Raw genomic sequence first — 27,928 nt, forward strand, 5'->3', positions numbered from 1 at the left:
CATTGAAATCATCCAAGCATATGCCCCACAGGTGGGGTGTACAAAAAAGGAGAAGGAGGAATTTGAAGATGACATGCAAAAGCAGCTAAATGGAGGAAATCAGATTATAATAGGGGACCTCAATGCACATGTTGGCACAGACAGGAAAGGATTCGAGGAGATAATGGGACCAGAGGGCTGGGGGAACCGAAATAGAGAAGGAAAATTGTTGCTGGAATTCTGCAAGAGGAATGGGCTGGCGATCGCAAATTCGTGGTACAAGAAGAGGAGTAGTCACAAAATAACTTGGTACAGTGGGGACTGGTCCCAAACTTCAGTAGTAGACTGTGTACTAGTGGATAGGCAGATGATGAGCAGCCTCACAGATGTTAAGGTCATACCATCTGAGGCCTTAGACAGCGACCATCGGCTGTTGGTAGCCACCCTAAGAGAGAAAAAAGATAGGAGGGCAACAGATATACAGGAGAAAAGGTTGAAGACATGGATGCTGAAAGAGGATGAACGGAGGACCCAGTACCAGACACTGATCAGGAAGAAGCTGCCAAAGGAAGATCAGAGAACAGTGGAAGAAGAATGGGGCGATTTTAAGAGGGCTCTAGTTGAGGCAGCTGAGACTGTGTGCGGAAGAACTAGCACAAAGAGGAGAAGTAGGGAAACCCCATGGTGGAACAACATATGTAAAGAGGCAGTACTTCGAAAGAACAAAGCCTTCAGAGAATGGTTCCAGACCCGAACAGAGGAAGCTAGGGTAAAATATAAGGAAAGCAAGAAAGCGGCACAGACCATAGTAAGGGCGGAGAAGAAGAAGTGGATGGAAAAATGGACAAGAATGTTAGAAGAGGACAGTGAAGGGAACAAAAAAGTACTTTACACCATGGTAAGAAATAAGAGGAATGACAGAAGCGAGTGCCTGAGGATCATGGATAATAATGGAAGAGTTGTGGAGGAAATGCATGAGCTCAAAAAGATTTGGAAGGAGTACTTTGAAGATCTGTTGAATGCTGCCAAGCAGGTAACTAACAGCGATGGAGAGCCTAAGGCAGCAGACGATTATAATAGTGGGGAAATTGATGATCTAACTTGGAATGAAGTGGAAGAAGCCATAAAGAGGATGAAAGGGGGCAAGGCACCAGGTTGGGATGAAGTAACAGTGGATATGATACGAGCAGCAGGAGAAGTAGGAACCCAGTGGCTATACAGAGTGCTGAGGGTGGTGTGGAAGGAGAACAGAATTCCTGAGGATTGGAAGAAAGGAATTATAGTCCCGATCTTCAAGAAAGGGGATAAAAGGAGATGTGAGAACTACAGAGGAATCACCCTGCTATGCCACTGTGGAAAAATCTATGAAAAGATGCTGGAGAAGAGAATAAGAAGCAGTATTGAAAGTAGACTGCAAGAGGAGCAGTACGGTTTCAGACCGGGAAGATCAACAACGGACCTCATATTTGCGGTAAGGCAACTGCAGGAAAGGCACTATGAGTACGGGAAGGACTTAATCATGGCCTTTTTGGATATTGAGAAGGCGTATGACAGTATCTGTAGGGACAAGCTCTGGGATGTGCTGAACGCAAAAGGGATAGATGAAGAGATTACACGAAAAGTCAGAAAAATGTATGAGGGAAGTGAGAGTTGTGTGAAAGTGGGGAGGGAACGTACTGCATGGTTCAAGCTGGAAAATGGGCTGCGACAGGGAAGTGCACTTTCGCCTTTATTGTTTATTATTGTTATGGATGAAATCCTACAGCAAGTATCAGATGCAATTGGAGATCATAAAATGAAAGCAGTGCTTTTTGCCGATGACCTGATGTTATGGGGAAATTGCGTGAAGGAGGTGCAAGAGCAGTTAGATGCATGGGAGGCAACGGCAGCACAATATGGAATGCATTTCTCTGCAAAGAAAAGTGAAATAATCGTCACAACAAGGAAGAAGAATAGGCCAAATGTGGATATAACTTGTGGAGGGGAAAAACTACAAGTGGTAGAGAACTTCAAGTACCTGGGAAGCGTGATTGAAAGTAAGGGGGGAAACGCAATGGAAATAAATGAAAGATGCAGAAAAGCAGGGCAGTTCTACAAATGCATTAGGGGGCTTATTTGGAGCAAGGAGGTGCCACAGAAATCCAAGGGAATTATATACCGAACCTACTTTGTCCCCATATTGACATACGGAAGTGAGACATGGGTAATGCACAAAAGCGACAAAAGTAGAATACAGGCTAGTGAAATGAAGTTCCAGAGGAGCAGGTTGGGTGTAACAAGACGAGACAGATTGCGAAATTTGTATGTGAGGGAAAGACTAAAGGAGGAACCAGTACAGGACAGGATAGAAAAATCAAGACTGCAGTGGTATGGACACATGAAGAGAATGGATGAGGGAAGAATTCCAAAGAGGATGTTTGATCTGCAACTGGAGGGGAAGAGGCCCAGAGGAAGACCAAGAGATAGATGGGTGAAGGGAGTGAAGGAATGTGTGATGAGAAGAGGAGAGAACTGGACGAAGGTGGAAGAGGGGGAATGGTGGAAAGACAGAACACGGTGGAGAGGCTTGTGTTCCCGACAGACCCAGCCAGTGGCTGGAAACTGTCCAAGATGATGATGATGACTAATGCTCAGAGTTCATTCAGCCGCATCTATAGCAGAAAATGTCGTTCACACTTATCTCTCATTGGGACAACAACTTTCCATGTTTTAGTGAATGTATCAGAGCAAAAAGAATTATACACCACCTAGAATTATTCATATAAAAATATAAATTATTTGTGCTTACTCAAGACAGATGTAACACAGTAAAATTAAGAGGAAAGTCAATCTTTTTAAGAAAGCAGTGGATATGGCTGTCTTATTTATTTATTGATTGAAACTTCCTGGCAGATTAAAACTGTGTGCCGGACCAAGACTCAAACTCGGGACTTTTGCCTTTCGTGGGCAAGTGCTCTACCAACTGAGCTACCCAAGCATGACTCACGTCCCACCCTCACAGCTTTGCTTCTGCCAGTACTTCATCTCCTACCTTCCAAACTTTACAGACGCTCTCCTGTGAGCCTTGCACAACTAGCACTCTTGAAAGAAAGGATATTGAAGGCTTAGCCACAGCCTGGGAGATGTTTCCAGAATGAGATTTTCACTCTGCAGTGGAGTGCGTGCTGATATGAAACTTCCTGGCCGATTAAAACTGTGTGCCGGACCGAGACTCGAACTCATACTGGCAGAAGTAAAACTGTGAGGACGGGGCGTGAGTCGTGCTTCGGTAGCTCAGTTGGTAGAGCACTTGCCCGCGAAAGGCAAAGGTCCCGAGTTCAAGTCTTGGGCCGGCACACAGCTTTAATCTGCCAGGAAGTTTCATATCAGCGCACACTCCGCTGCAGAGTGAAAATCTCATTCTGGTTATTTATTGATGATTAGTATTACCCACATTCTTTTTTATCATAAAATGAGTGTTATATGTGGGTCATAAGAACATAGGTACTTGTCATTTAACTAACAGAGAATCTTTGGTTACTGAATGTACATAATCGGAACAGTGAAAGGAGTAGGTAGCAAGTTATGTTTTCAAATTTCTCTAACTGTCAAACAAATTGTTACATATGATGCTTTTTCTTTTCTTTTAGAAGTGACTCTGTTCCGTCAATGAGGCAGCTGCTGGACAAAATAGACAAGAGGCAGTTTGTTAATTATTTTGGTTATGTGATGTAATTAAGTGAAAATAAAATAAACACAGGTATATGGAATAAGACAGTTTTATCCTGAAATCATTTGTTTGATTTGTATTTTCTGATCCTAATTTTAACTTTTTTTTTTAAAAAAAGGAAGAAAACTGTTCTTCCTCCCTCCTTTTGTTCTTGTCATGGTACTTTTGAAGCACTACCGTCTGCAACTCCGCTAATTCTTCCACATCTGAGTATAGGTATTTTATTCTGGAAAAAAACTGACAGTTTGAAGCTGAGATGACTATAAAAAAAAGGAAGGACACAATGAAGGTGTCCTGTCTCCAGTTACTTCCCCTTCCGTCCAATACTACTAATAGCTGATAAAGATGAGTGCAAAAGCCAAAACTATGTATGAAATAGTTACTGTAATGTACACAGTTAGGGTTAGATATGTTAACAGCTTCCATTTGGTTACATACCTAGGTACATTCCTGACCCAGTACTATATAAAATATTATGGTTGTTTATACTGTAAATGTTGACATATTCTTCATACATTTGCTCAATACAATTATTAATAATCACATCCTGGAAACAAGATTTATATATTTCCAATAACTGCAAAAATGGATCCACAATGTTCACTAATTCAGCAAAGGTACTTTCTGTAGCAACCCCTCGCTGCTGAAATGAATTAGTACTTCAAAGACATAAATACAACAGCAAGCTAGCCAGTAATACCTCTTAGTATTGTCAGTCAAATCAATCTCAATGATGTCTGTGTTGTCATGGCCGGAGCCTGAAACAACCAACTATTTACAATGGAGACAGCATTTCACTGTCGCTTTTATATTATGTTCCTACTTGGATTGTGCCGTTCTCTTGACAACTTGATCAATTAGTAAATTTCATTATACACAACTTGGAACTTACATTCCACGTGTGGGAGCGCCACCGATCTGTAGCCTCTGCTCACTTTTCTAGGCATAATAATTACATTTTTCTTTCTTTGGGGGGGGGGGGGGGGGGGGGGGCAGGGGATGGGAATGTACGTCTATTGCAGCTGCTCTGTCGATCTGTGTGAAGTTGTTTCTGAAAGGAAACTTAGTTATTTTTTCCCATACTTTACTCGGGAATCTAGAAAGATCTCTTACTAGTCAAACAAGAAGTGCCTAATCCTTTACTAATTTTACGATAGATCGCTATGCTGTTATACATGCAAGTACCCTTTGATGTATACACTTCTGTTTTCATTGACTGAGACCGCAGAAGTTTTCGTGTTTTCTGCTACACTCTTGAACTTGTCTACAGAATATGTTCCAGCTTCAAAATAGCCACAAATTACAACTTCGCGATCTGAAACGCTCGCTCACGATCGGCCCACTATTTTGCAGACGACAACTAATGTAAACACTAAATATGAATGACGTACGCGCAAACAAAGTTGGCACTCGGCGCTGTGGCTGATGGGAGCGATCGTAAAGGCATTTCCATTTGGACCCTTAAGTTGTTGCCAACTTTAAGTGGACGGGAACGCTTTTCAGGGAGTAAAATGTCGTACAACGCGTACTCCACGTTAACCCTAGATTTAGTCCGAGATTGTACAACTGGCCCATAACTCCATCATTTGACTGTGACGCCCCTTCCTTTCCGTTGACGTCGAGTGTGAATCGATCTAGAGGTTACTGTCTTATATCGAGAGGGGAGTATTATGGTTTTCGCATACAAAATCTCTCATAATGTTCGATTAGCAGACTTACTTTCTTCACTGTTCCGAAATATATTCAGTTTTTGGCAGATGACCGTATTGTGCATTGACCTTTTTCATCAGGCCTGCGTGTATTGTGCGCCGTAGATTCAAGGGAAACGTATTTTATCCTCACACTCATTGATTACCGCTCGCATCAACAGAAAATTGCGACATTTGCCAAATGGCAGCGTTACAGCCTAAAAAAGTACATTTTTTTCGGAATTGTGGTAGTAATCTTATTTCAAGTGAATTCCTCTATTCTAGCAGAGATAAGTGAGCACTCTAGATCTGTGATTGGCGTAGCCCGTCGTGTATCCCCCCAATCCGAAGACGTTACCATGTAAGGCGTATAATAAGAATCCAGTTTGTGTATGTTTGTGGATCACCTGTTGAATGAAAGCGATGTCTGTCATTTTAAAAAATGTTATGAATAGCATATGGCATGCGTTTAACGCGCTAACGTCAGATAAAAGCGGTGTTGTGGTGAAATCGAGATTAAAAGTAAATGTTTTTGCAAACTTTTCTAAATAAGTGTCGATGCCCTTAATAGGAAGAGGAATAGAGTTACAGAGACTTTTTGTTCCAGGTCCTTACAGCTAATATTGGCACTTTATTGGATCTTTACGGCGTTGAGAAGGGATTAGAACACTATCGCAGCACAAAATGTCTGAATTTTGGACACTATAGTTATTATTTACAACGAGAGGTACGTATTGCGAAATGGGAACGAGGCGTTTACCGAGTTTTATTGGTCGTTTTGGCGAATAAAATGCATAAATTTGAATCACCGATATTTAAAATTTCGCAGGAGCTTCGTGGAGCGGCATTTCAGTATTTGTTAGGCACTAGAATTATCTAATTGGTGTCGGCAAGCACTCGGGTTCACAACAAAATGAGTGGACATTACCATTAATCTTCACTAATTTGTACTTGTTAGCGCATTAATGTGTTCCTTTTATTAAGTTGCATGATATGAGGCTAGTTATCAAGAGGTATTTAACTATTAAAGAGAATGAAGTAAATGTTTCGTTTTTTGCCTCGTCTGTAAAAGTCTTTCCCCTTCGAAAATATTGATTGCACAAAAACAAGCTGTAAGAATGGTACCTGGTGTTTACCCTCGGTCGCCAAGTGTTGCTTCTTCCTTCAAGGAGTTGGGCATTTTAATTGCACCATCACGATACGTATATTTATTTCGTAACTGAAATTCGTCAGAAATAATCCATGACAATTTGTGAAGACTATCTATGTCGAAACATACAATACTAGACAATATGTCTTGAATAAACAGTTACTGGAATCATCCAAGAGTATTATCTAAAAGAAAATTCATGTGGCATATCATAACTGACTCCTTGTGCAATGATATAAGAGAGTAATGTGATATTCAAAATAGATGTGTCTTTTAACTGATTGATGTGTTTCATCAGTATGCTGTGTTGTTTGTAGAATTATCAAACACCAGAGCGTATTCTTTCTGTGACAGGACTGTGCTGTGTATCTGCCCATATTATGATTTAGCTGCTGTTTTCCCAAAGGGTGTTATACTAATGTCATTAATTACTCAAAGTGATTGCGTACTGTTACTGTACTTTCTATTAATACGAACAAATTATCAGGAGAGTGGTGGTTTTTATATTTGTCAGTCATATTGTCTGTACTGGAAACGTGCACATTCCCACTCGTACTCTGTGAACCTCTGTGGATTTATCAGAGTCTCTACCTAACTTCATCCACACACATGCTCCAAAAACCATTGTGAAGTGCATGGAAAAGGGTGATACATGTTCCATTCACATACGGACTGCGAGAAGAACAACTCCTTACACGCTTGTGCGCACATTGTGATTGGACTAATATTATCGTCACTCACTTGTGGTTCGTGAGACTTTGTAAGTAGGCCTCTGAGAATAGTTGACATCAATCTGTGAGTGTTGACGAATTTAAATTTTTGATGATTTGCACAATTCTCTCCCACGGATTAATATTCGTGCAGCTCTTCGTTGTATTTAGGCCTGTTTACTATTATTTATATTTTATGGCTTTCATTTTACAACTCCAGTCAGTTATATTGGAAGTTGTTGTTGTTGTTGTTGTTGTTGTTGTTGTTGTTGTTACTGTTGTTCAGTAATTCTGTTAATCCACTGAGAATGACAAGGACCTAAATTACTGTGGTAAGTTCTGAGATATTAGCTTGTTACACATGCTTCCGAGATGTGTTGATCTTGTGATGAACCAGTTTTATCTGCACGCTTTCCACCCATTGTGCAATTGTGTGTTGGGCACCTCATGTGTGAGTGGTCAAATTAGTCTCCCAAAACAAAACACGGTACCCATTCTGTTATAGAGGGATGCCAGGTACCCTGTCACTCATAGCCCCCCCCCCCCCCCCCCCCCCATTGACTTACAGTATGCTCTGTTGGTGCCAGAGCCACAGCCTGCCACACCTGCTGAGGAGTATTTGCCTGTCATGCTTGAGGTATTATGGGGCTCAGAACGACGGGTACTGTGCTGTGGCAAAGTGACTGCTATCACGGCAGATAATACGCAATGAAGACAATCGGACTCTCACAAGCTGATAATCGCAAGGCCCCAGTAGCTTCGCCAGACATAACGAAATATTTGTTGTGGAAAGGTATGACTTGATCACTTTTCTTCCTTGGCAGTGCCATTGACAGGCAGTAATTTCAACAGAAATACTGAGAAATGCTGCTATCAGTACTCAGTTTGTACTAGAACTATTGGGGAGTCCTCCTCGGGTTCAAAACCATTGCTCTTCATTTAAAGATATTGAAGAAAACGCAAAACTGCGAAGAGGCTGCCCCCTATTAAAGCAGCGACTCCTACTCAGTGATGGGCAGTGCAGTCTTGCGATGAGCTCCGAGACATCTCCGTCGCTGTTGACCTCCGCAAGAGCCTCGATCTGATCCAGCGTGTTAATTTACATTGAGCTTTCATGATACACACAGTCGAAGAAATGTGTGTAAACCTTGAGAAACGTTGTTCATTTTCTATGCCCTATCCATTGGGGTTGACCGCCTCTCGTCTTCTTAGGGGTGGGGGGGGATGTGAATTCCCATATCAGATTCAAGTGACAACAAACTCTGCAAAGGTGACAACTCGGCCATCTTAGATAACAAATGTGATACTGCCTGTTTTTTCCCTCTGTGTCAGTAACTGGTGGACACCTGACTTTGTATACCAGGATGCACAAGAGCCCCTTTCCCTTCTGATCCCACTACAACCCCATTGGGGACTTCAGTTACCCACCTATAGTGTCCCTTTGGCATCGCCATTGGTCCTCCCTTTATGGGAATAAGCTCAGGATTATTAGGCCTCACCCAGCGGCTATGATGACCTCCTCTTTCCCCTCCCACCAGGAGGGGAGCATTTTAACTAGGTTGCATACTGGGCATTGTCATTTGATAAGTGGCTCTCCTCCACCACTTTGTACACATTGCACCCAAATTTTAACTGTCTGCCACTTCCTGATGGAATGTCCATTTTTTTTTAACCGTTTTAATTCCCACTTGGCTTTGCTGTCTGAGTTATTGGCCGTTTTAGCAAATGACTCGCGGGCTGTCGACCATGTTTTACTTTTTATCCGTCAAAGCAATATGGCGAAGGCTATTTAATTTTTAGTTTTGGATCTCCGTTTCTGTGTGGTGTCTTTTTTTAGCCCTTTCTCTGCGTCCCTGTCTTTTCTTATGTCAATTTGGACTTACGTATAGTCGTTTTTTAACTCCTCTCTGTCTTCGTGTTCCAAAGTTTTGATGTGGGCGCATATGGCCCCAGCTGTTTTTACACCCTAGAACAAAACGAACAAACAAACAGTTACCCACCTACCATTGGAGAAAAGAGTCCTACCCATCTGGCACTCCCACTCTGACCTGGACCTACACTGCAGACTGATGTGCCTCATGGTCCGTTAACAGCCAGTGCTCCACTAGCACACAGTCTGTGAGCTGCAGGACTGCTTGTTCTTTCTCCTTTACTGATACTTGACCAAAGAACCCTCAGCTAGAATTAAAAACCTACAAGGAAAACAAAAATAAATGAAGAGGAAGCACAAGAAAGAAACCAAAGGTGAAGGTCAAACTGGCTGTCCAGCTACAGTGGACGTCCCCACAGCTGGCATCGAAATTGTGCACTCTGACATCATTCCTATTTGACACGTGGTGCAGGGAGAGGCTGAAGCATGAGGCATGACCCATCTTTTCTCCTCCCTCCCACCACCCCTGTGTATCCCTATAGGTATAATCCAGTGGAAATGTAATAGTTATTTTTACCACCTAACTAACTCGGCTGCCGCTTTCCTTTTATTCCACAAATTATTTTATATTGTGGGTGTCTGCCGTCGTTGAAGGGCACGATATTAAGAATTTCATTGAAATTGTTGTCTTAGTGACACACAGTTAGTTTTGCAGCCTAAAGCTGCATCAACAAGTGCAACCTGCATGGGAAAGCTTTGTCGATTATTAAAATTAATAAAGGTAAGTTCTAAAGTACTCACTATATTAAAAGCTCTTAGGTGTAACAATGACTCCTAGTCAAGAAATACTATTCAGTGATATTATGTGAATGAACGATGACAGACTTCATCCATTAATTTTGTTAAAATTGCCAGTTGTATAGTTATAGACCGCTCTTTTAAAGTTTGCCTACTTCTAAAACAAGAAAAAAATATTTTATATTCAGAGGACGTTAAACAACATCAAAAAAAGCCAAATCGGCTATAACGGAGTCACTGTTAATGTGATTAGTCAGGGCACAACGCAAATTACTGTGTGGAACAGTATCAGGTGTCAACCTTCAGGGGACATCATTGTTGCAAGTAGAAAAGGAGTTTGCATATTTCATCAAAATATAAGAGGTATTAGAGATAAAGTTAGTGAACTGCTTATAGATGTTGACTCTGAAATTGTTATGTGGAGCACCATTTAAATAATTTGACAATTCAGAGGCTTCCTTTACCAGGATACATATTAGCTGGCTGCTTCTCAAGGAGTTCCTTGCGGAGTGGGGTAGTGGCTACATACGTAAAAAACAGTATTCCACTTGAGTCCATAGACGTATTAAGACACTCCACTGAACAGATACTTGAATGTTGTGCAGGGGCAGTTGAATTTAGTGAAACTAAACTTCCAATTTTTGTTGTTTGTAGGCTCCCTAACTCTCACTTCAGAGCATTTCTGCTGGAGCTAGAGAGAGTTCTTGATTCACTTTATAGGAAGTACCAGAAATTAGTTATATGTGGTTACTTCAATATTAATTTAGTATATGATGGTGCAAGAAAGAGGATGTTGATAGATCTCCTAAATTCATAAGATCTGATGCCGACTGTGCTTTTTTGCAACTAGGTTGCGGGGGAACAGTAGCACAGCCATAGACAGTATCTTCATTCGTTCTTCATTACTAGATGGGCATTCTATTAGTAAAAGGGTGAATGGCCTTTCAGACCACGATGCACAAATTTTAACACTAAAAGGTCTTTTTACTCAGACCAAGTCACATATAATTACAAATTATGTAGGAAAGTTAATCCAATGGTAATAGCCTTTTTTAAACCTCATCGAGGAACAAGAGTGGCAGGATGTTTATAGTGCCGATAACATAGATGACAAATATAATGTTATCCTTAACACATTTCTCATGATCTTTGAGAGTTTCTTTTCATTAGAACGTTCTAAACGGGGTACTAGCTGTAAAAGGCAGCCTGGGTGGCTGACTGGTGGGTTAACGATATCATGTAGAACAAACCGGGAATTGTATCAAAATGTTAGTAGTCACAATCAAGCTACAGTAGTCGTTTACAAACAGTACTGTAAGGTGCTTAAAAATGTTGTTAGGAAGGCAAAGAGTATGTGGTACGCAAATAGAGTAGCTAATTCAGAGAATAAAATTAAAATCATATGGGCAGTTGTGAAGGAAGTGTCTGGTCATCATCACAAGGTCGACGATATAAAGTCAGTTTGTTTTAAAATATTTGTCCAGAGTGACATTTTCACTCTGCAGCGGACTGTGCTCTGATATGAAACTTCTGGCAGATTAAAACTGTGTGCTGGACCGAGACTCGAACTCGGGACCTTTACCTTTCACTGTCAAGTGTTCTACCATCTGATCTACCCAAGTACAACTCGCGACCAGTCCTCACGCAGAAGAGCTTCTGTGAAGTTTGGAAGGTAGGAGACAAGGTACTGGCAGAATTGAAGCTGTGAGGACGGGTCATGAGTCATACTTGGGTAGCTCAGTTGGTAGAGCACTTGCCCTTGCAAGACAAAGATCCTGAGTACGAGTCTCATTCCAGCACACAGTTTTAATCTGCCAGGAAGTTTCAAAAATATTTCTGTTACTGATAAATCAGATATATGTACAGTATTTAACAATCATTTTCTGAACATTACTGGTGAATTAAATAAAAATTTAGTTTATACAGGGAATCATATAACTCTCTTTGCAAATGCCTTTCTGAGACTAAGGTCTGAAATACTCCTCTGTGGTATAGACAAGGGGGATGATACGTGTTACAAACCAGACACAATTGGAAGGACCAGGCCCTTTACTTTTTTCTTTTATCACTCATTTATTACATCAGAGAAATACACATTTTAAGACAAAATTTAACTACATGAAATACTGCTCCCAGTAAAGGTTAACATGAGCAGTGACAAAACTTAGATCTCTTAAGGATTTCTGCTGGCAAAAAATTTTAAGGAGGCAATGTAAGGTTTATATCAGTTCAGCTCAAACACGTAGCTAGTGATTGAATGACGACACAGACACCTTAACAATTTCGGCAACAAATAAATAGCGTGAATTGGTACTCACAGTAACCAACTAATCAATAGTCTTGCCATTGAATAAGTAGTAGGCCATTTGAAATGAATTAGCAACACCCAGCAACTAGGGGAGTTAATACCAACAGTCTTTAAATGTCTTGCTCTCCATTAAACAAACAAACTTACAGTAATTAAATGAATAACAAATCAAACACACTTCGCTCCACTCAAACTCTTCAGTGGAAGCCAAGCCAAAATGAAGATTCCATTAACTGACTAGCACTAAAGTCACACTAAAGCTCATCTCTGTGTTCCCAGACACACATGGGGCAGACTTATACAACACAAGATTTTGAAGGGAGCACATCAGTAAAACCGGTAGTGGAGCTAACTCGTGCCACTGAAAATTAAGGTACTAGACCGGGGCACAAGGTGGTATACAATGAGGCTGCGTTAGTGCTATACTGCGCTCCAAAATATTAATTCAAATGGCCAATTCAAAATTAAGTACCCGTAAACCAGCATTAATTAACGAGGAGTGACACCATGTCGGTCGAAGGGATGACAACCCTTAATTGAAGAGAAGAATGCCGGAGGCGGCAGTAACATCAAACACCTTCTCCGAGTTTTAACCAGGAGTCACTTCCCGCTATATGAGTAAACATTTAACCTAGCACAAGGAAGGAACCCCAAAGAGAAAATTCAAATAAGAGCCCCCAAAAGATTATAAAGGACAGAGAACCCAAACTATTTAAATTTAGAAGAATTAGCTCTCCCCAAAGGCAGTGTAAACGCTAAGGCCACACTTAAGAGGCCAACAAAACTGGTTACAAAAGGTCTTATACATTTGCTCCTTTCCTTTAAAAGAAACACAAGGCTGCTTAACTTCTGCTGGACGTCCGGTATGGCTCGTGTAGGATACCCCAGGCAGCAACCCAAGCTAGGCGGTCGCAAGGTACGGCGAGCAAAATCAGGAGAGCAGACAGGCAGGCAGCCAACACATATCCTCCATCCTGAACCGGCAGACGGCGTACAACCAACTCCACATATACATGGTTGCTTCCCACCTCGTACCTCGCGGCATCTCAGCAGGTAGCCCGAGCAAACGTCAACTGCCCCTCACCCCACGAAAGTGGATAATGACAAGGCAAGCAAAGATAAGAAACATCGAAGGATCGATAATGGACATCCAAGAGACTGGCACGCCAGTAACGAGCGCCACGGCTCGTGGGAGATTGAGTCAATAATTAAATCACTGAAGACTAAGGACTCTCATGGTTATGATGGAGTATCTAGCAGAATATTAAAGTACTGTGCTGCACATGTTAGCCCTGTATTTAGCCATATTTGTAATTTTTCCTTTAGGAATGGTCAGTTTCCTGAACAATTAAAGTACTCAGTAGTAAAGCCGCTTTATTAAAAGGGAGAAAGGGGTACTGTAGATTATTTTAGACCTATTTCAATGCCATCAGTGCTTGCTAGTGTTATTGAAAAGGCTGTATATGTAAGGATAATTGATCATTTTATGTCACGATTTGCTATCAAATGTACAGTTCAGCGTTAGAAGTCGCTTAACAACTGAAAATATTATATTCTCTTTTCTCTGTGAGCTACTGTATGGGTTAAACAAAAGGTTTCTAATGCTAGGCATATTTTTTGATTTAACTGAGGCATTTGATTGTGTTGATCACAAAATATTGCTCCAGAAGTTGGACCAATTTGGAATACGGGGAGTAGCTCACAATTGGTTCACCTCTTAGTTTTGACAACAAGTAGCAACAGGTCATTATTCACAATGTTGAGAATGACTGTGATATGGGGTCCGAGTGGGGTACGGCCAAATGGGGGATGCCCCAGGGATCAGTGTTGGGGCAACTCCTGTTTCTTATTCATATAAATGACATGCCGTCTAGTATTACGGGTAAGTCTAAAATATTTCTGTTCACTAATGACACTAGCTTGGTAGTAAAGGATGTTGTGTGCAACATTGGCTCGGTTTGAAATAGTGCAGTTTATGACATAAGTTCATGGCTTGTAGAAAATCAACTAACGCTAAATCACAGTAAGACTCAGTTTTTACAGTTTCTAACACACAATTCAACAAAACCTGAAGTTTTGATTTCACAGAATGGGCATATGTTTAGTGAAACTGAGCGGTTCAAATTTGTAAGTGTTCGGATAGACGTTCAGGTTCTTGTTCAATGACTATGTATACTATTCGAATGGTATCTGAAGTGAGTGATCATTCGACACGAAAATTGGCCTACTTTGCTCATTTTCATTCACTTATTTCATATGGTATTATATTTTTGGGTAACTCTTCCATTCTAAAAGGATATTTTTGGTTCAGAAATGGGCAGTTTGGGCAGTAAGTGGTGTAAGTTTGCAAACCTCTTGTCGACCCCTGTTCACAAGTCTGGTATTTTGACATTGGCCTCTCAGTATACACTACTGGCCATTAAACTTGCTACACCAAGAAGAAATGCAGATGATAAATGGGTATTCATTGGACAAATATATTATACTAGAACTGACACGTGATTACATTTTCACGCAATTTGGGTGTATAGATCCTGAGAAATCGGAACCGAGAACAACCAACTCTGGCCGTAATAACGGCCTTGATACGCCTGGGCGTTGAATCAAGCAGAGCTTGGATGGTGTGTACAGCTACAGCTGCCCATAAGGCTTCAACACGATACCACAGTTCATCAAGAGTAGTGACTGGTGTATTGTGACGAGCCAGTTGCTTGGCCACCATTGACCAGATGTTTTCAGTTGGTGAGAGATCTGGAGAATGTGCTGGCCAGGGCAGCAGTCGAACGTTTTCTGTATCCAGAAAGGCCCGTGCAGGACCTGCAACATACGGTTGTGCATTATCCTACTGAAATGTAGGGTTTCCCAGGGAATGAAGGAGGGGTTGAGCCACAGGTCGTAACACATCTGAAATGTAACGTCCACTGTTCAAAGTGCCGTCAATGCGAACAAGAGGTGACCAAGACGTGTAACCAATGGCACCTCATACCATCACGCCGGGTGATACGCCACTGTGACGATGACGAATACATGCTTCCAATGTGCGTTCACCGCGATGTCACCAAACACGGATGTGACCATCATGATGCTGTAAACAGAACCTGGATTCATCCAAAAAAATGATGTTCTGCCATTCGTGCACCCAGGTTCGTCGTTGAGTAGACCATCGCAGGCGCTCCTGTCTGTGATGCAGCGTCAAGGGTAACCGCAGCCATGGTCTCCGAGCTGATAGTCCATGCTGCTGCAAACGTCGTGGAACTGTTCGTGCAGATGGTTGTTGTCTTGCAAACATCCCCATCTGTTGACTCAGGGATCGAGACGTGGCTGCACGATCCGTTACAGCCATGCGGATAAGATGTCTGTCATCTCGACTGCTAATGATACGAGGCCATTGAGATCCCGCACGGCGTTCCGTATTACCCTGCTGAACCCACCGATTCCATATTCTGCTAACAGTCATTGGCTCTCGACCAACGCGAGCAGCAATGTCGCAATACTATAAACCGCAATCGCAATAGGCTACAATCCAAACTTTATCAAAGTTGGAGATGTGATGGTACGCTTTTCTCCTCCTTACACGAGGCATTACAACAACGTTTCACCAGGAAACGCCGGTCTACTGCTGTTGTGTATGAGAAATCGGTTGGAAACTTTCCTCATGTCAGCACGTTGTAGGTGTGGCCACCGGCGCCAACCTTGTGTGAATGCTCTGGAAAGCTAATCATTTGCATATGACAGCATCTTCTTCTTGTCGGTTAAATTTCGCGTCTGTAGCATGTCATCTTCGTGGTGTAGTAATTTTAATGGCCAGTAGTGTATATACTCTTTACTGTTGTTTCATGTTAATATCAGCTTATTCCCAAGAAAAATAAGCATTCACTCAGTTAATACTCGGCACAAATCCAACCTGCATTTGGATCGGACTTCCTTAACTCTTGTGCAGAAAGGTGTGTAGTATACTGCTGCATTGATTTTCAGTACGCTACTACATGAATTCGAAAATGTTAACAGTAATCCATGCACTTTCAAATCGAAACTGAAGAGTTTCCTCATGGGTCACTCCTATTCTGTTGAAGAATTCCTTGAAAAGTTCAGCTGATTCTTATGTTACACTGTTGATTGAATTTACTTAAACTTATGGCTTGACTTCTTTGGGTTCATAAACATTTTGTTTTCATTTATTGTTGCTTTTATATTGTAATTTCATGTACTGATGTGTTCCATGGCCTTGGGAATTTGCCCTGCAATCTGGTACTACGGAACCTGACATGTAAATAAATAAATACTTCTGTACTGGAGTGATGGCAGGGGATGGTATTGGGAAGAGTAGAAGCAGCCCGCACAGGGACAGACAAATAGGCCGTCGGAACTAGTGGTACTTCGTGTGGAGTGGATCAGACCATCATCCTCTGTTTTTACCAGTCCCTTGTCCGTTTGAAACTAGACTATTGCTGTTCTGTTCATGCATCTGCATGTCTGTCTATCTTATGCCGTCTCAATACAATCCACTATCATGGCATTCGTTTGGCCACTGGCAGCTTTTACACTAGTGCGGTTGAGAGTCTGTATGCAGAAGCTGCCGAATTACCACTGTCGTACCACTGTGATTTTCTCTTCAGCAGACACACATGCCTGGTCACCCATCCTGTGATTCCTTCTTCGATGACTCCTCTGATTGCCAGTACGGGGTGCGTCCCTCTTCTCTGTTACCTTTGGGAGTTTGTCTTCGGCTATTGCTCCAGCAGCTTAACATCACACTACCTGCTGCTTTCTCAGTGGACGTGAACCCATTGCCACATTGGCTTTGTACGGTGGCTCGTGTCCATCTCGGACAAAAGGACACTACTCCAGACTCACTCTATCACCGCAAGTTTCTCGACCTTCGGACGGAACTTGGTGACAGCTCGTGTGCACTGACGGCTCTGACCGACCTCAGTGTTGAGTGTGCCTCAGTCATTGGCACCGAAGATTTTTGATATTGGCTTCTAGAATACTGCTCAGTATTTACAGCGGAGCTCTTCACTCTGTATCAGGCCATGCAGTACATCTGGTGTAGCAGGCTTTGCAATTGTGTCATCTGCTCCGATCCTTCGCAGTGCCCTTCAAAGTCTTTTATGTGCTGCACACCGTCCACCCCTTAGTGCAACTGGTCCAGGAAAGCTGTCACTTGCCAACTCTCGACGGGGCCACTGTGGTGCTTATGTGGGTCCCCAGTGACGGGAAACGAGCTGGTCGACGCTGCTGCCGAGGCTGCAGTCCCCCCTCGCACCTCGGCCCGCTAATTCTTTGATTCCTTCCGATGATCTCTGTGTTGCATTCTGTCAGCAGCTGGTGTCACTTTCACATCAACATTGGTCTTCTGTTCACGGGAACAAGCTCCGGGGAACCTCTCCCAGTGGCTCGGTCGACCTCCTCTCGGCCCTCTCGCCGCGAGATCATTTTAGCTAAGTGGTGTATTGCGCACACGTCTTTTTAGCCATCACCATCCATTAAATAGTGACCCCCACCACCTTGTGCTCATTGTTGTCAACATATGGTGGTTCACCATTTCCTGGCGGAATGCCCTTTTCTGACCACTTACATTCTAATTTCTGTTTGTCGTCTGAGTTACCTGCAGTTTTAGTGAACAATGTGCAGGCTGTCGACTGTGTTTTACTTTTTATCTGCTGTAGCAATATAGTGAAGGACATGTAGTCTTTATTTCAGGACCTCCGTTGTTTTTATGGTGTATTTTATGGGCCTTTCTCCAAGAGACAGTCACTGTTTTTAGCTGTCTTTCCTTCAATTGATTGGGCTTAATGTATAATAGCTTTTAACTCCTTTTGCGTTTCTGTGTACTATGGTTATGACATGGCTGCGTATGACCTTAGTTGTTTTTGTGCCCAAAACAAAACACAATAGGGTATTGGAATGGAAACTATGCTGTGGATGGTGTGACATCGTGTATACATGATTCAATCGGTCATGTACTGTCAATCAGAATTAGTCATAATGCTATGGTGCTTTAATTTTAATTGAAAAATTAGAAAAAGCTCAGTTCTTGTTGAATAATGAATTCAAATTAAAGAACCACACCATTCTGGAAAATTTTGATTGCTTATATGACTAAGTATTAATTGTAATAAAATTCAGTGTTAAACTGGCTTGTAAAGGGAGTGATCCAGTGCTCCTAGTCACGTGTACATGAAGTCCCACCATTCACAAGATAGTGTCCATTTCGGCAACCTGAGAGTCTTAGTCACGTGTACGGGCTGCACGTACTCTTCCAGACACCGGGCTGCCCGGCCGTCACTCCAGTAAGACTGTGCCACTAGTCCGTGCTGTAATTTGCACTGTGTGTCGGATAATTGTGTTGTTAGTGACTATTTTATAGCCAATACAATTTTTTTGCATGCTGTAAATATAAAATATTTTTTCTTCTTCTAGATCCAGGCAAATCTTAAAACAAGAGTGTATAACTATGTGATCAACTCACCAGAAATTTTAATGAATTTAATGGATCATGTATTTGTCACCCTTTGTTTGCCAATGTAATGTAAATAATATTTGCTGAATAATATATCCTGACTAGGAGCGAGGGGTATACCTGTGACCTTTAACATTGTGAGGATATTTTAGATATGATCCCTATTAATATTAATAATCCATGAAGTTGGGACATTGTATATTACTCTTTACCAAGTAGGTTGCACCTGATGATGTGGATTTAGAGTGTGAAACTGGTTTGTGTCAATAAAACAATAATTTTAACAGCTGACAGCAGAATTCCTTGTAATATCATGTCCTTTTATCCAGCAATATGTACAGCCTTTCAGGAAACTTGATTACCTGTAATGTATAGCCTCATCATACTTAAACACCGTGACTCTTTCAAAAATAGAGTTGGCCCAGAAGGAGCACGAGATGATGCCTCTGTATTGGTGCTCATGGGCAATTTCAGTGATAAAGATCTGTCAGCAGCATTGAAGGCTGTAGCTGTTTGTTCATGGACAGCTGTGGATTTTTATTCTCTGTAATTCCTGACTTCAGACAAGGAAGTGACACACAGGGAAATAGTTGAACTTACCCATTAGCTATCTCGAAGTTTTCTCCTCGTGGGCAGCTGCAGTCCATTTTAGGTTCGTGACAGAACATTTAACTGAGACACTCTAATGGAACAAGTAATCATAGGCCTTAACTTAAGTTTATTAAGTAGTGACACACCAACTCATTTCGTGTGGCATACAGAATGTATACAGCCATCGATTTCTCGACCCGTAGACTCGGTTTCCTCTCCCCCTGCGGGTCCGAGGGTTAGAATAGGCCCGAGGTATTCCTACCTGTCATACGAGATGACTAAAAGGAGTCTTACAGGTTTCGGCCTTTATGTGATGGTCCCCTGTAGGGTTTGACCTCCATTCGTCAAAATTTTCCTGAAGAGCGAGCCAGTTTGGGAAGGGCGCCTTACATGGCGCATAGTGTCCATCGTGTGCTGAAACCTGCCGCATCCTTCGTCAACGTGGATCTGCACTTCCGCACTCATTCTCCAGCTGTTGGGCGAGGTCACCCTCCCGAGTGCATTTTCCTCCATCCACTGTGCAGTATCGCTTTCTGCATTGATGACGATAAGGACTTCTTAGCTCGTTTGCACTTGATATCCAGCACGGTAGCCAGTCCATTGTGGTGAGGCCACTATGTACCCTGTTGGTTGTAGGCTCCTGACCACACAGGGATTGCTCTGCTGATGCTTGCGCCATTAACTCCCCACGTATGCCAAGGAGTAGATACCCGTCACCCTGGGGCACGGGGACTCCCGGCAATGGCCATCCTGCCAGGTGGCCCTTGCTGTGGCTCATTGGCGTCTGTGGGGAGGGCCCCTGGTCAGAGTGGGTGGCATCAGGGCGGATGACACGCAGTGAAGCATAGTACATCATCTCTTGCTGGTGGTCCACCACCACCAGCAGCCTCTAAGCAGTCAAGGTCTACCTTCAACTTTTGTGGTCCTGTCCTCAGTTGTGCGTAATACTATGGTATATTGATAATTTTCACTTATGGACCGTCTGACAGCAACTGAATAAAACACAATTTTAGCGCCATACGCGTTTCGCCTTTATTTTCTGCAAGGCATCATCAGTGGCAGGTTGCGTGGACAATTTCCTACATATTACGCTCCTGTTGCATTTTTGGTGTTGTTCTTCTTCCTATGAGTGCCAATTTGCTGTTTTTTCCACATTCCACAGCACTATGCACTGAACGCTTGTTTTAATGCCACCTTCTTGTTTTAATGCTACCTTCAATGGTAAGAAATACGAGGGTCAGTCAAAAAGTAATGCCTCCTATTTTTTTTTCTACGTTTAATTGTCAGGAAATTTAAATGCAATTACATAGGTTGAAAACCACAACATTGAGGATCATTTTGTCATTTTTCAATGTAATCTCCGCCCATCTCTACAGTTTTGGTCCATCTTTGAACAAGGGCATGTATCCCAGCACGGTAAAAATCACAGCTCTGCTTCCTAAGCCATTGACGCACGGATGTTTTGACGGCCTCCTCATCTTCAAAATGAATCCCACGATGAGCTTCTTTTAGTGGCCCGAACAGATGGAAGTCTGATGGTGCCAGGTCAGGGCTGTATGGGGTATGAGGCAAAACTTCCCATCCAATTTTGACAATCTCGTCAGAGGTGTGACGACTGGTGTGTGGTCTTGCATTGTCATGCAAAAGAAGAACATCTGCCATTGATTTTGTTGGGCGAACTCGCTGAAGACGTGCTTTAAGTTTGTTGAGGGTTGTGACGTATTGAACAGAATTTATTGTGCATCCCTGCTCCAAAAAATCAACCAGAATCACACCCTCTGTATTCCAGAAAACTGTTGCCATAACTTTCCCTGCCGATCGCACAGTTTTGAATTTTTTCTTCCTCGGCGAGCTTGTGTGACGCCACTCCATTGACTGCCTCTTTGATTCGGGTTCAAAAAAATGCACCCATGTTTCGTCCCCGGTCACAATTTTTTTCAGAAACTCATCTCCCTCCAAACGGAAGCGCTGCAAGTGTTGGGAGGCTATTGTTTTCCTTGCCTCTTTATTCTGATCGGTTAACATTCTTGGAACCCACCGTGCACAAACTTTTGAGTACCCCAATTGTTTAATAATCGTGATCACACTGCCTTTACTAAGAGAAATAATGCGACACACTTCATCTGCAGTCACCCGACGGTCACCACGAATGATGTCATCAACTTGCTGAATGTTGTGTGGAGTCACTGCACTCACCGGCCTGCCGCTCCGCTTTTCGTCAGTCAACGGTGTTTGCCCTTCAGCTTCCTTACAACGACGAACCCATCGTCTAACAGTGCTGACATCCACTGTCACAACACCATACACCTTCTTCAGTCTTTCATGAATGCGTATGGGCGTTTCACCTTCTGCATTCAAGAATTCAATCACACAACGCTGTCTCAAACGAACATCGATGTCGGCCATCTTACAAACTTCTGCTGTGCTGCCACCTGTTGACACAGAAAGTTACTACTGCAGTGGATTGCAGAAGAACGTTTGAGGAATGGCGCCAAATTCAAATTTTTCACTTAACTTAATTTCTTTAAGTAGAAAAAAAATGGGAGGCATTACTTTTTGACCGACCCTCGTACAACCTCAAATTGTTCCCATCCCTGGCCACATATGGGAGGAATGCCAGGCTCAGGATGGTAACGAAGCTTATTCAACCCGGTACCTCTTATGTACAAGAGTTAGTGGGAATCTTTCATGTCCATGAAGCCTCAGTTTTTTGTTGAGCATTTCAAGGACAAGTTTGGGGAGCTGGAGGGCTTGTCCAAAATGCGGTCAGGATCAGTCACGATAAAAACGGCATCCTCTGCCCAGTCATGGGCATTACTCGCTTGTGACAAGTTGGGCGACGTTTCTGTAACCACCACACCCCAGAAGAGCTTAAATATGATCCAGGGTATCATATTTCACTGGGACCTTCTTTTGCTGTCTTACAATGAGCTGCACGCCAGTTCAGAGTGGCAAGGTGTCCATTTCGTCCAGCGCGTCCACAGGGGTCTGAGGGTTAATTAGGTTGCCACCAGTGCCTTCATCTTGGCCTTCGAGGGTGACACATTACACGAGAAGGTAAAGGTGATGGTGAACCGCTGTGATGTAAAGCCATATATCCCTCACCCAATATAGTGCTTTGAGGGCTGGATGTTCAGCTATATGTCTTCCCACTGTTCTTCCAGCGTCACCTGTTGGGATTGTGGATGTCTTTCACATCCCAATACTCCCGTACCCCGTCTCCCATTTGTGTCAAGTGCAGACAGCACCATTCCCCTTGCTCGCCAAACTGCAGGATTCTCCAGAAAGAAAGAAAAATAATGGAATACAAGACCCTGGACCGAGTGACCTACACTGAGGATAAGAGAAAATGAGAGGCTGCATCCTGTGCGTATGATGTCAACCTACGCCGCCGCTATGACAACAGTTCTACCATCTTCCGTTCTGCCGCGTACTGTTGACTCTCAGAGCCGTCAGACTCCACCTGCCCCCTTGATGGTGGGGGGAAAGGGAGGGCTGGTGCACTTCCCTCCCTGTTGCTCCTGCACAACCTACTTCAGGAGCAACACCTCCACAACCATCAGGGACATTAGTCCCCACTTCTCAGGTAGAGAAGCATAAGTATTCTGTGGCTCCTCCCGCCAGGAGGGGGATCCCTTGGGTCACTCCCTTCCCAGGTTACTACCATTGGCAAAGCTGACACCTGCCAATGGCTGAAGCAACCACAGGTAGCTGGTTGTAGGGCTTCACAGTCCTCCTCAGTCCCTGAGACGGAATCAGTGAAGCCCTCCCAGCCAGACAAACCTAAGGAGCAGCAAGAGATACCTAAAAATAAAAAGACCCCCAAGAACTAAGCACTGAGGTGGCATACCCACTACCACTACCTACAAGCTCTGTGTCTGTGGATGAGGTGGAGATTCTGGCATCCACTGAGGACCTAGATCTCGCTGGGCCCTCGAACACAATGGATGTCGATCACACAGGTATTCATCTGGTGGCAGCAGGTGACCCTGAGGCGTAGACTGCCTCATTGAGTGAGTGTTTCACACCTTCCCAGTCTCACGATAACGTAATCCTCCAGTGGAACTGCGGCGGTTTTTTCCACCACCTGGCTGAGCTACGGCAACTGTTAAGCTCTTCTCCTGCTTTCTGCATTGCCCTCCAGGAAACCTGGTTCCGAGCAATGTGGACACCTGCCCTCGGCAGCTATAAGGGATATTACAGGAACCGTTTGCGACTATAATAGAGTCAGGTGGAGTTTGCATCTATGTCCTGAAGTCGGTATGTAGTGAACCTGTGCCCCTTCAAACCCCTCTTGAAGCTGTGGCTGTCAGGATAAGGACGACGCAGGAAATAACTGTCTGCAATGTATATCTTCCTCCAGATGGTGCAGTACCCCTGAACGTATTGGCTGCACTGATTGATCAACTCCCTAAACGTTTCCTACATTTGGGACATTTTAATGTGCGTAACCCCTTGTGGTGTGGCGCCATGCCTACTGGCCAAGTTAGGAAGGTCGAAAATTTACTGTCACGACCTCTACCTCTTAGATACAGGTGTCCCCACACATTTCAGTGTGGCACTTGGGACATATTCGGCCATTGACCTCTTGGTTTGCAGTCCTGGCCTTCTCCCATCTATCCACTGGAGAGTACATGATGACCTGTGTGGTACTGACCACTTCCCCATCTTCCTGTCACTCCCCCAGCATCATGCACATGGATGCCTACCCAGATGGTCTTTAAACAAGGCATACTGGGAAACCTTCACCTCTGCCATCACCGCTGAATCTCCCCCACATGGTGCTGTCGATGTTGTCGTTGAGCAGGTCATTACAACGATCGTTTCTGGAGCAGAAAACGCTATTGCTCATTCTTTAGGGTGTCCCCGGTGAAAGACAGTCCCTTGGTGGTTGCCAGAAGTTGCTGACGCACTTATAAAGGGTCGACAAGCTCTACAGCGACATAAGTGGCACCATTTCCTAGAGCACCTAATAGCCTTTAAGTGGCTCCGTGCCCGGGTTCGCCAGCTTATAAAACGACGGAAACAGGAATGTTGGGAGAGGTACATGTCGACCATTGGGTGCCATACATCACCTTCCCTAGTGTGGACTAAGATCAGACGTCTTTTTGGGTACGAGACCCCAACAGGTGTCCCTACCAGTAACATCAATGGCATGTTATCTATCGACGTAAAAGCGATTGCCGAGCACTTTTTGGAGCACTATGCTTGGGCCTCTGCATCAGAGAACTACCCCCTCGCATTTCGCACCCTCAAATGGCGGATGGAAAGGAAAGTCCTTGTGTTTACTGCATGCCACGGTGAACCCTATAATGCCCCGTTTACAGAGTGGGAGCTCCTCAGCACCCTTCCACGTTGCCCCAACACAGCTCCTCGGCCAGATCAGATCCACAGTCAGATGATTAAACATCACTAATCTGACTACAAACGACATATCCTTATTATCTTCAACTGGATCTGGTGTGATGGTGTCTTTCCGTCGCAATGGCGGGAGAGCACCATCATTCCCATGCTCAAACGCAGTCAAAACCCGCTCGATGTGGATAGCTACCAGCCCATCAGCCTCACCAACTTTCTTTGTAAACTGGTGTAACCTATGGTGTGTCAGTGGTTGGGTTGGGTCCTGGAGTCACGTGGCCTACTGGCTCCATGTCAGGGCAGCTTCTGCCAGGCTTGATCTGCCACTGATAATCTTGTGTCCCTCGAGTCTGTCATCCGAACAGCCTTTTCTGGATGCAAACACCTGGTTGCCGTCTTTTTTGACTTACATAAAGCATACAACACGACTAGGCGACATCATATCCTTGCCACATTGTGTGAGTGGGGTCTTTGGGGCCCGCTCCTGATTTTTATCCAAAACTTCCTGTCACCTCATACTTTCCATGTCCAAGTTGGTGCCTCCCATAGTTCCCCCTGTAGTCAGGAGAATGGTGTTCCACAGGGCTCTGTATTGAGTGCCTCTCTATTTTTAGTGGCTATTAACGGTCTAGCAGCAGCTGTAGGGCCATCGGTCTCACCTTCTCTGTATGCGGATGACTTCTGCGTTTGGTACTGCTCCTCCAGTACTGGTGTTGCTGAGCAGCACCTACAGGGAACCATCCACAAGGTGCAGTCATGGGCTCTAGCTCACAGCTTCCAGTTTTCAGCCGAAAAGTCGTGTGTCATGCATTTCTGTCGGCATCGCACCGTTCATCCAGAACCGGAACTTTACCTTAATGGCGATCCAGTCACTGCAGTAGAGACATATCGATTCTTAGGACTGTTTTTCAACACCTGATTGACTTGGCAACCTCACCTTTGTCAGCTTAAGCACCTCAGTTCCCTCCGCTGCCTGAGCAACACCAACTGGGGTGCAGATCACTCTACGTTGCTGCAGCTCTACAGAGCACTTGTTCAATCCCGCCTTGACTATGGGAGTCTGGTTTATGGTTGGGTGGCACCCTCAGTACAGTAGTCATATTCACCCAAAGCAAAAATTACTGAGAGCTTACTGCAGCAGAAAGAGAGAATGAAGTGGTTTGAATTCACAGGTGCAGAAAGTCCTCCACTTGAAGCTAAAGGCCAGAAAATGAAAAGCTAGCAGGGCTGGTCAAGGGAGGAAGGGAAGCAGTGCTACCTGCCTTGAGCGCGGTTTCTAATTTCACACTATGGATGTAATTTTATCTTGCTTATTGATGAGAAAGTTATTTGAAGATACCATGGTTTATATATAACGGAATCGCTGGCAGGTTGATAGACACACAAACAAACACAAACATACACACAAAATTCAAGCTTTCGCAACCAATGGTTGCTTCGTCAGGAAAGAGGGAAGGAGAGGGAAAGACGAAAGGATGTGGGTTTTAAGGGAGAGGGTAAGGAGTCATTCCAATCCCGGGAGCGGAAAGACTTACCTTAGGGGGAAAAAAGGGCGGGTGTACATTCGCACTCACACACATATCCATCCACACATATACAGACACAAGCAGACATATTTAAAGACAAAGAGTTTGGGCACACCAACAACCTGACAACAGCTTTCGCATCTCGCAACTACCCTCCCGACCTGGTACAGAAGCAAATAACCAGAGCCACTTCCTCATCCCCTCGAACCCAGAATCCCCCACAGAAGAACCACAAAAGTTCCCCACTTGTGACAGGATACTTTCCGGGACTGGACCAGACTCTGAATGTGGCTCTCCAGCAGGGATACGACTTCCTCAAATCCTGCCCTGAAATGAGATCCATCCTTCATGAAATCCTCCCCACTCCACCAAGAGTGTCTTTCCGCCGTCCACCTAACCTTCGTAACCTGTTAGTTCATCCCTATGAAATCCCCAAACCACTCTCCCTACCCTCTGGCTCCTATCCTTGTAACCGCCCCCGGTGTAAAACCTGTCCCATGCACCCTCCCACCACCACCTACTCCAGTCCTGTAACCCGGAAGGTGTACACGATCAAAGGCAGAGCCACGTGTGAGAGCACCCACGTGATCTACCAACTGACCTGCCTACACTGTGACGCATTCTATGTGGGAATGACCAGTAACAAACTGTCCATTCGCATGAATGGACACAGGCAGACAGTGTTTGTTGGTAATGAGGATCACCCTGTGGCTAAACATGCCTTGGTGCACGGCCAGCACATCTTGGCACAGTGTTACACCGTCCGGGTTATCTGGATACTTCCACTAACACCAACCTATCCGAACTCCGGAGATGGGAACTTGCTCTTCAATATATCCTCTCTTCCCGTTATCCACCAGGCCTCAATCTCCGCTAATTTCAAGTTGCCGCCACTCATACCTCACCTGTCATTCAACAACATCTTTGCCTCTGCACTTCTGCCTCGACTGACATCTCTGCCCAAACTCTTTGTCTTCAAATATGTCTGCTTGTGTCTGTATATGTGTGGATGGATATGAGTGTGTGTGCGAGTGTATACCCGTCCTTTTTTCCCCCTAAGGTAAGTCTTTCCGCTCCCGGGATTGGAATGACTCCTTACCCTCTCCCTTAAAACTCACATCCTTTCGTTTTTCCCTCTCCTTCCCTCTTTCCTGATGAGGCAACAGTTTGTTGCGAAAGCTTGAATTTTGTGTGTATGTTTGTGTTTGTTTGTGTGTCTGTCGACCTGCCAGCACTTTCATTTGGTAAGTCACATCATCTTTGTTTTTTTATATATATATATATATTTTTCTTCTTCTTCTCTTTCCCCCCCCCCCCCCCCCCCCCCCCCCCCCCCCCCCCCCGGTAGACACAGGGTGTGGTTGGACTTCATGTAAACCGACAATACTCGTGTTCGGAAGACGTAGTCTGTAGTCCCAAAACAGTTGGCTCTTTCACACACTTCTTCCCTCACACCCTTGTGTATATATTACAAATTTAAAAAAACGTCAAAAGTGAAAGTCTGAACAGTATACAGATGAACTGCAGTTAGTAGTTACTGATATTATAGGGAATACACTGGCCTAGCATTAGTGTCCCACTATTGGGAGATAAAATTGAACATTAACACACAATGTTTGTGTGAGATGTCCCAACCAAATTCCGTTCTTGTCATGTGCTTGTATTCAGCATCTGATAAAAACAGTCTATTTTTTTTAAGTATATTGTCTGAAACTTCTATACTGTGCTTCCCAAATCACTGTTAATTTACTTGTTTACCAATAAAAACCAACAATTAC

The 27,928-nt window shown here is 43.8% G+C and overlaps 1 protein-coding gene across 1 annotated transcript in view; it reads left to right on the forward strand.

Annotated features, from left to right (window-relative positions):
* Window positions 1-5,761: 5,761 nt before the first annotated feature.
* LOC124797682 (differentially expressed in FDCP 6 homolog) overlaps window positions 5,762-27,928 on the forward strand; it is a 134,949-nt gene continuing 112,782 nt past the window's right edge. The window contains exons 1-2 of the mRNA XM_047260804.1: window positions 5,762-5,898; window positions 5,984-6,103. Coding sequence (XP_047116760.1) covers window positions 5,791-5,898; window positions 5,984-6,103 — 228 coding nt within the window. The 5' untranslated portion in view covers window positions 5,762-5,790. The remainder of the gene's footprint in view (window positions 5,899-5,983; window positions 6,104-27,928) is intronic.

The sequence above is a fragment of the Schistocerca piceifrons genome, chromosome 1 (assembly GCF_021461385.2).
Source record: "Schistocerca piceifrons isolate TAMUIC-IGC-003096 chromosome 1, iqSchPice1.1, whole genome shotgun sequence".
Lineage (NCBI taxonomy): Eukaryota > Metazoa > Arthropoda > Insecta > Orthoptera > Acrididae > Schistocerca > Schistocerca piceifrons.